The following is a 10000-nucleotide window of genomic DNA, read 5'->3' on the forward strand; positions in this document are numbered from 1 at the left end:
ACTTGCAAATGCTGAACTACATCGTGCATGGTACACGTACTAGTGATGTGGTATATGACGTGGGTCATTGAATTCTTGACTTCAGACATCAGGGTGGTGCAACCACAGCGATTACCATAATTGTGTAAGTTATTATTATTATTAGAAGTATTATTGTTTTACTGGATTATACAAACTCATAAGCGTTGCTTGTACATTCATTTGCAATTATTGATCGGTTTATTTAACTAATACAAGCGTGGCAGTAGCGGTGTGGTTGTACCACCAGGTGTCTGCTACTAAAATGTGCGTACTTGTGATCGTTGCAGTATGTTATGGAAAACTACCTTGAGGAACATTTTCATTGTAATTTTACAGCTATGAAATGTTCTGAAATATCAAAAGAAGACCAACATCGTTTTAGGTGTATACAGGGATCGAAATAGGCAATAGGTAATGTCAGTCATGAATAAGTATTGATTTGTTTTTTTACTGTTTGGACAGTTGACGTGAAATTCTAAGCCGACATTGGAATTAGGACAATAAATCTAGTGAATAAATCAGAATGTGAAACCTCATCAATACTTTTATGTAAAAAAAGAGAATGGAGCTAAAGTATTGAGCACAATGCCAGAACAGTGAACCACACCACCCAGTCGCCCTGCAGGCAAACCACAGGTCAGGTGAGGACAAGGCCCATGTTTTACCAGACTTGAGTAAACTCATTACAGTCACACGGTGAAGTGCCAGTGAACCGTTTCATCTAGACAGTAGAAACCGGTTGTCAATACAAAGTCAATTTATATAAATCCAGATAGAGTGTTTACAACACAATAGTCAAATTACTCTGTGAAGTGAACTTCACTTTAGGTTCCCTGCTCACGCACACACACACGCACTCATGCACGCTCTCATGCACGCTCTCATGCACACACACACACACACACACACACACACACACACACACACACACACACACACACACACACACACACACACACACACACACACACACACACACACCCAACATACCTCACACACACAAAGTGTCTTCAAAAGGCTGTTGCATAAGACAAATATTCCAGCCTCAATAAACAAGTAAGTTGTGGTTAGCAATATTGTTCTTATCAGTCTTCGCACAGTCAATAGAAAGCATGCACAACTTAATAGTAGTATACTTGCAGGTGCAGCTGTTGCATAAACTCAGTCGAAGACTCAAAGTTGAAGTGTTGATTGGAATGCTTCCACTCGTGATTCTGTGCCTTGTCCATCAATTTTAATTGTTTTTGATTTAAACGCAAGACAGCATTTTTATTTCATTTTAGTATTATTGTCAAATGATAATATTATGGATCAAAGGTTTGGGTTGCTTTTGTCTCTCATCCATCCCTGTATTATATTAAACGACCCAGACCGGATTCGAAGCTGGGTGCCCCTGGGCATGCAAGCTAGGGTGACCACCCGTCCCGCGTAGCGCGTGCGTGTACAGCGTTTGAAGCCAAAATCATGCGTCCCGCGAATTGACAGTTTGTCCCGCATAATCTGTGCTCGAAGAAAAAAAAAGTCTATCTATTCCTGAGACAGAGGCAGTCACACAGGGGTTCCAAGACCCACCTGCATCAAAGCAAGTCAGAGGTGGGATATAACTTCGTTCCATGCTACTTTTTAACACCTTGTCCTAGCAGCAAACCGACTGATTCTTCCTTGTTATGTGTTCTATATTATAAAGCTAACTGCGAGTAGCGGCAGTTCTCAATACCGATGCGACGCGCACATCGTAACGCGAGTGTAGGCTGACTTTTTGTCCAGTCAGGAGAATCCAACAGCAGTGTGCCACCTTAGATCAATGTGAAAACAGACACTAGTCAGTGACTTTTGCAACAGAATGCATCAGTGAAGCAGGAATTCAGTTACCTAGGTTGGTTTATTGCTAAATGCAAGTAGTTTCCCTTCACATACTGTGATTCACGGTAGAGGACTAGATATTTCAACTAGGTGCCACCCTGCATCCATTACGAACCCCCCTGGCATTTGTAAAACAATATAGACAAAAGCAGGAATTGTCAGCTAAGAATAAATAATCTCACTGTATTTATATAGTGACAATAAAGCACTCTACTCTACTACTCTCTATCTATATGTTGTCCATTTATTTATTTATTTAAATATTTATTAGGGCTGTGGGGGTTAAGCACTGACATTGACACTGACATTGATCTATAGTCTACTTTATATTTGCAGTAGGCCTATTTAGAAAGGAATAACTAAACATTGGATGCATGATATTATAATGGCCATATCCGCAATGTTTAGGTTAATAGGCCTTGTGGCACATGAGGCCCAAGATTTAGGGGGATACATCACTATGAAAAAAATAATAAAATAAATAAAATAAAAATAACAATAAAAAAAATATATAAGGTGGTATGAAAGGCAAATGTTTGTGTGTGTGGTGGTGGTGGTGGGGGGGATAAGTGCACGTCAGGGTCTGTCCCGCATTGTCCCTCCGAAGCATACTCCTTGTCCTACCTTGGACTTATTAGCAGGTGGTCACCCTAATGCAAGCCCATATGAGGGGTGCTTTTAAATTACATTACATTGCATTTCGCAGATGCTTCATAACCAAAGCAACTTATGAATGAGGACATAATCATAGCCAACATCACTAGCAGATACAAGTGCACAGGAAGTGCAGATGCAAAGAAGGGTTAGTATTTCATTTTTATTTGAATTTGAATTTGAATTTGAATTGATTTTTTTTTTAATTGAAGTGAAGTACACACACTCACATAATGTCGAGAGTCTGGCCTGGGGAAAGGGCAGCTGAAGCATTAGTGTAGTAGATAGTCACGAAAGAGGAGAGTCTTAACTTGCTAACACCTTGTACATCTCATGGAATTATGGGCATGGAAGCCCCCGCCTCTCCCTCCCTCCACTCTTCCTTATGTTAATTAAATGTGAGATGGAAATCTTTATGTCGCATGCTGTTATCCTTTGTGCATACCTGTATGAAATTCGAAAATTGCATAAAGTGTGGGGATAGGTGCCAACAAAAAGAAGACCTTTAGAGTCAATCCTTCTGCACTTGAAAATGGAACGTGTCATGCTTGAGGGATGTACCATCAACATCAAAGGGAAGAGACGGGAAGTTGAATAAGATGCTGTATAGAAGAGTAGGATTTAGTTTTAAGCTGACATTCCTTTTCTTGTCGAAACAGGATTTCATTTAGGATGACATTTCCTTTATTGCCGAATCCTCTTTCTCCTCTGTCTATCCCCCCATATCTCTCTGTCTCTCTGTCTCTCTCTTTCTCTGTCTCTCTCTCTCTCTGTGTCTGTCTCTTTGTCTCTCTATGTGGGTGTGTGTGGGTGTGTGTGTGTGTACATGTGCATAGCTGTTTGTGTGATAATAACTTATTCTATCTGATATCACACACACACACACACACACACACACACACACACACACACACACACACACACACACACACACACACACACACACACACACACACACACACACACACACACACACATTAATGTGTTAAGTTTTACACCTCAGAAAGACTCAAGTGCTGTTGCTTAATCTACTCTGAAATCTCTTGCCCGAGGGAGTTACTAAAAGGTCATTCCAGCCAAGTCACAAAAGGTCAATCCAACATCCATGCAGTACCACCTGAAAAACAAAACAGCAACAGCAGCAACATCGACAATAACAACAACAACAATGACATGGCAAAAATAGCCATAAAACACCGTTGCACAAATGAATGAATACCAACGTTGTGAAAATCATTTAAAAGAAGTTATTTCTGCACTATTAGCACACTTATGTAATACTAACATTACTATACGTTTTTTTTGTTTGCTATTATAATCGTTTTTCGACGGGGGGCGGGGTCACGGCAGAAGGGGCGGGGCGTCAGAGGGGGCGTTGCCTGGAGCGCAACTCATTGTAGGACCGCCACTGTCTTACAGCAGGAGATTGCCACATACTTTCTCCTGTCCCATGCCCATACTTCCATGAGATGTCCACGGTGTTAATGTGTGGGGGATCAATAGAGATCAATACAGACCTTGCAAGGACCTTGGATGGGGCAGTCAAGGAAACGTGGATCCAAATCAGTCACTGCTACTGTAATATACTAGCCAGGCCCCGATCTCCTAGGGACGCAACACCTTCAACGTTGCTTTTAGTCAGGCCAGGAGTAATACACATTGCGTTTCAAAGCTCCCGACAAATCGGGAACTCCAGTAGCAAACCAAGGGAGGCGGGTCAACCATGCCGTTTGGGAAACGTTAAATGTTATGCTCTTGGTCAGACCAAGTCTTAAAGAGATTTGAATGTCGATGATAATCAGGCTAGTAATATACTGGATCAGTAGGCCCACAGTTTCAGGCCCACAGTTTGAAGTGTACAATTATTTCTGTCTGCCTTTTCTCTCTGTATCTCTATCTCCATCAGCGTCCACACAGTTGCAGCCTCCTCCTCCCCACTGCAGGCCCACACCCATTTGCACTCATCTTGAATTTACTAGACACTTTGGTTAAAAAGCGTCTGCCAAATGCAGTGTGATGCAATGTAATGTAATGCTATCCAAACATACTGTTGTGAGTGTCTCAATAGCCCTCACGTCTAGTTTTGCTACCTGTCCCAGTTTAATCTGATTGTCTTGGTTTGAGGGGAAAATATACTTCCCTTGGACCCTGAATGAAGGGTGCAGTAGTTGCTAAAAGAAAGGGGCTCAATAAGGTTGCTGAAACATCAAGATCTTTTGTTAGATAGAGTTGACAACCCTACTCACCTGCTGATTTCAGGTGTGAATTTACGTCTTGCTTTCCTTCCTTGTTCTGATTTAAACCATTTCTCTGTCTCTCGTTATCCATCTCCATAATCAGCATCCACGCGATTCCAGCCTCCTCCGCCCCGCGACAGGCCCACACCCAACCCCACCCGTGTCAGACGTCCCGGCCCACGCCCTCGACCCGCGCCCAGGCCAATCCGACCCAACAAGTGTGGCACGCGGCACCAGAAGCGTGTTCCGCGGGGCCGGATCCTGGGGGGCACCTCGTCGCTGCCCGGGTCGCACCCCTGGATGGCAGCCATCTACATCGGGGAGGAGTTCTGCGCCGGCACCCTGGTGCACGCCTGCTGGGTGGTGTCGGCCGCACACTGCTTCTTCCGCAAGTATGTACCACTTCTGAAATAAGTACTGATGTATAGTATGTACTTGTCCACAGCTTCTGTATTTACACCCATATATTGCACATGAATGGAGCTGCTGGTGCATGCCTGCTAGGTAGTGTCGGCCTTACCGCAGAAATACATTTACCGCGACAAGAGCGAGGCGAGCAACGGAAGTAATTGACTTTGCATTGAGTCGCGCGACAAAAGCGATTCTGGAGACTAGAGCGATTTGCGCGACAGTTTGAAGTTGAAATCCTTTCAACTTTCTATGACGCGGTTCGGCGACAAGCCGCGACAGCCAATGACTGTATAAAGGTCAGTGACCACAGCCAATGGGAATGCTTGAATGCTTTGCCTTCTGCCTGTACGGACATACTCTAGTCTCCTCAATCGCTCGAATCGCTTGCTGCTGCACTCTGTCGCTTGAATCGCATCGCGCCTGGTTTATTCGCGCGGTTGCAGCTGCTTCTTCCGCAAGTACGTACTACTTCTGAAATATTACACGACGTTACATTACAATTCACTACATTACATTGCACTTAGCTGATGCTTTTATCCAAAGCGACTTACAGCTATCACAGGGTATTGGTTCTAGTCCCTGGAGCAATGCAGGGTGCCATTAGGTGCCTTGCTCGGCTCAATAGTACTTCAGCCAAAGGGGGAGGAAGGGATTGGTAAGGGTGTGGATTTAACCTGTAACCCTGTGATCTAGTCCTACTCGATAATTATTACTGCCTTCACCTCAAATACTGTATACACTTGGATACTGCTTCTGTTGGAGAACCCAGTAATAGGTGTACATATTTGTACATACTCAAACAATATTTCTGCATTATTATGTGATGGTATCCTAGTTTATTTTACAAGTGTGTGCAAGTTTGTACATTCCTGCCCCAAAGTAATCAGTTGAGTATTGCTATGTACTGCTTCTGCTACAAACACATGCCTGCAGATGCACACACACACACACACACACACACACACAGACACACACACACACACACACACACACACACACACACACACACACACACACACACACACACACACACACACACACACACACACACACAATCATTATTCGCCCCACTTGCAATCTGTCCTCAGTCCATGTGTCTGTGAGTCTTTCAAAACTTCCTAAATCATGTCCAGATTGTGTGTGTGTGTGTGTGTGTGTGTGTGTGTGTGTGTGTGTGTGTGTGTGTGTGTGTGTGTGTGTGTGTGTGTGTGTGTGTGTGTGTGTGTGTGTGTGTGTGTGTCTGTGTCTGTGTCTGTGTCTGTGTCTGTATGTGTGTGTGTGTGTGTGTGTGTGCTTGCCGGCGTGCGCGCCTGATTTTGCACGAGCCTGTATGCGTGGGTACATGCGTGTGCGTGTGTGTTTTTGCTAATGAGTTCGGCAGTACTGTAGTATCTGCAGTAGATCACTCTCAACTCAGTGCAACATCACTCAGCTCCTTGCTCTCCATATTGAACTGTTTTGTCCAGGAATGTAGTGCATCTGCAGCAGAGAGGAGCACACTTCATCAGGCCAACAGGGCTGGACTGGTAACCCGGCATACAGGGCATTTTCCCAATGGGCTGACAGTCATCAGGGGCCGATGCTGTTGTTTTTTGTTTGTTTGTTTGTTTGTTTCAAAATTTCCCTTAGAGCCCAGCCCACTATTTAGATGGGGCGGCTCATGTGTCCTTAATATGCAGTGGACTGAGGCCATCATAACTGTACTGTAGTGCGTAGGGATGCACCGATACCACTTTTTTGAAAACCGATACAAGTACGAGTACATTAATGTGTGTACTTGCCGATACCGAGTACCGATACAATACCTTTTATCACCAACATACAGTGAAAATAAATGCATGAATGCATGCATAAATGCATTCCACCTGTGATATTTTTATTGTCCATTTCCATGTAGATTTAAATGTTAGTAAATGTATGAGGTGGCACTTTTTCCATGCTGATTTCAAGTCCATAGAACATGACAAGATTTTGCATTGTTTTGAGTAAGAGTAGTACTCATAGCTGGTATCGGCAAGTGCTTGACGAGTACGAGTATGAGTATAATGAGCAGTATCGGGAGCCGATACCGATGCATCCCTAGTGCGGGGGTGGGGGTGAGGGGCTGGCTTTTTGTATTTGTTTAATTACATTATATTTGGTTAGGCCTACTACAATGCTGATTTTTGCTTTCGATTTTAATATCAAAGTAATTAAGCATCAAACTAAAAAGAAGTCTAAGATAGTTAATCAGGCGGCCAATGCTTTTTTTTTCATTTCAAATATTCCCTTACAGCCCGGCCCACAATTCAGATGGGGCGGCCAGATACATCCATAGTATACTGTATGCTACAGTGGACTGAGGCCATCATAATTGTAGTATGGGGGTGGTCTATCCCAAAAATGCCCGTGCCGGTTTATGGTCCCAGTTCAGCCCTGGATCTGGCCTAAACGTTTGTCAGAATGAGTGAGCACCAGCTTGATCTGTGTAATGTCTGCATTTTTGCTGATTGTTGAACAACGTTAAATAAACAGTCAATTTTCTCCATTTTCTTCTCACTATCTCTGTATCCGTCTCTCTCTTCCTGTCTTTCTCCCTCTCTCCATCTCCATCTCCATCTCCATCTCCATCTCCACCTCTCTCTCTATCTCTCTTTCTCTATCTCTCTTTCTCTCTCCTCTCTCTCTGTCCTCCCTCTCTCTCTGCCTACCTTTCTCTGTTTCCAGTCCAATGGAGTCCACTATAAGAGTGGTTCTTGGTCAGCAGATCTTCAATGACACGGGTCCCGATACCAGGACCTACGGTGTGGAAAAGTACATCTTCCCTCCCAAGTACAGCCAGTTCCACCCTACCGAACATGATATAGGTATGGATACAATCTGTACATGCACGCATACACACACGCATTAACAAATGCATGTACACGCACGCATGCACGAATGCACACACGGGCACACGCACACACACACATGGGCACACACACACACACACACACACACACACACACGGGCACACACACACACACACACACACACACACACACACACACACACACACACACACACACACACACACACACACACACACACACACACACACACACCTGTGCAGTCAGTCTCAGGCTGTGGTTTGTCCACCTGCCTGAGCGCTGTGCAAACGGAACCAAGGGGCTCATTCATTATGTGTACCCAGACCTCCTGTCCCAGGCCCCCCGTCTCTGCGGGAACAGTTGTGCGTCTCTCCGGCACAGCTGTGGCTCTCCCCATATGGCGGAAAGGGGATCTGTAATCCACCCACTCGTACCCACTTTCACCATGGCAGGGCTGCACAATATATTCAAAAATGTATCAAAATCGCGATATCAAGAGGGGCAATATGCGTATCGCAAAAATGACTTAAATATCGATAGCAAGCAAACATTTTCAGTGCTTTCCGATCACTAGCTGAATGCGCGAGAAGCCCATTTAGTGACAAGAAAAACACTTGGCTATATTTCTATAGATCGTTATCGAGGTATTGCATGCTGCTATCGCATATCGATTTTTTTTTCTGATATCGTGCAGCCTTACCATGGTTGTCATCTGTGTGTGCCCCTGCCAACTGGACACACATTCCTCATACAGACCCCACACACGACAACACTAGCGGTAGTACTGTCTCTTACAGTTTATGTTTAGTGTATCTACATGCATCAACCAGTGTTGGGAGTAACACATTACAAAAGTAATTATTTACTGTAATGTATTATGCTTTTCTGTGATGCAGTAATGTAAGGCATTACAGGGGGAAAAGCTGTAATACTAGTTGCAATGCTACATTTATATGCTATATTTTATTGTAGCTTGAACTATAATGGTGTTCAGTGTGGTGACAGAAAGAAGTTACACCCGAAACTTCTACTTTTTAGTCTCCATGCTGCCGAAACACCTGAATGGGTGAACTGTAAATTGCCAGATTCATGTTTCATGAATCATTCACATTCATGCGAGAGTAACAAAAGCAATGCGAAAGTAGTGTTATGCCTTACATTTTTTAAATATGGTAATATTGTAATGTAGGTGATTACTTTGAAAAGACAGTAACATGTAATCATTAATGTATTACAGTTTTTGAGTACACTGGTTACACTTTGGTTACACTGTCCATACCTTACCCTAACCCTATCTCTGATCAGAACCCTAAGGTACAACGACAGTAAAAAGAATACAGCACTCCCCAGGTAAAATTGACCATCTCCCTGCAGTCCCAAGTCTTAAATAAGTGTGCAAAACGCTTCCATTCACTTACTCAAGTCTTTGAACTACGGTGAGACACTCAATCAATTGTACCTGGGAGTGGCGCATCTCTTTAAGTGTAACTTTACTAACGTAGTTTTTATTGGGATCGGATGGGATATCTAACCTGGGAAATCCCATGCTGCTTTGCACGATTGCTCTGAAAGATAGCATGGGTGCTCCTCCAAAAACGAGCTAGGGAGCCAATCAGAGACCGGGGAAGGGTGGAAAGGTGATGATGCGTACTTTACGTGACAAACTTGTTGGAATACAACTGACACGATTTACTATGGACCATGCCTATCACAAGTGATACATTTTTAACGCTCAATAAATGGGTTGCACAATAAGCGTGTGCCTGTATGTGTGTATTTAGTAAAAAAAAAAAAAAGCAGTTCTCTCGGGTGTTCCTGCCATTTAATCCAGGGCTAGCATGACAGACAGACTTTTCGGCCTAAGCCTTCTGCATTTTTTTTTGTTTTTTTTACTAAATATGAACTTTGCTGTTTGCTCGCACCCGAAGACCTTGTAAGAAATAGTTGGGAGTTGAGCGCACTTTC

General features: G+C 43.6%; 1 protein-coding gene across 1 annotated transcript in view; it reads left to right on the top strand.

Moving 5' to 3' along the window:
• The window catches only part of LOC134437329 (hepatocyte growth factor activator-like), a 20588-nt gene that overhangs the window by 831 nt on the left and 9757 nt on the right, over positions 1-10000 (top strand). Inside the window, exons 2-3 of the mRNA XM_063186822.1 lie at positions 4879-5167; positions 7893-8032. Coding sequence (XP_063042892.1) covers positions 4879-5167; positions 7893-8032 — 429 coding nt within the window. The remainder of the gene's footprint in view (positions 1-4878; positions 5168-7892; positions 8033-10000) is intronic.

This window comes from Engraulis encrasicolus, chromosome 21 (assembly GCF_034702125.1).
Source record: "Engraulis encrasicolus isolate BLACKSEA-1 chromosome 21, IST_EnEncr_1.0, whole genome shotgun sequence".
NCBI lineage: Eukaryota > Metazoa > Chordata > Actinopteri > Clupeiformes > Engraulidae > Engraulis > Engraulis encrasicolus.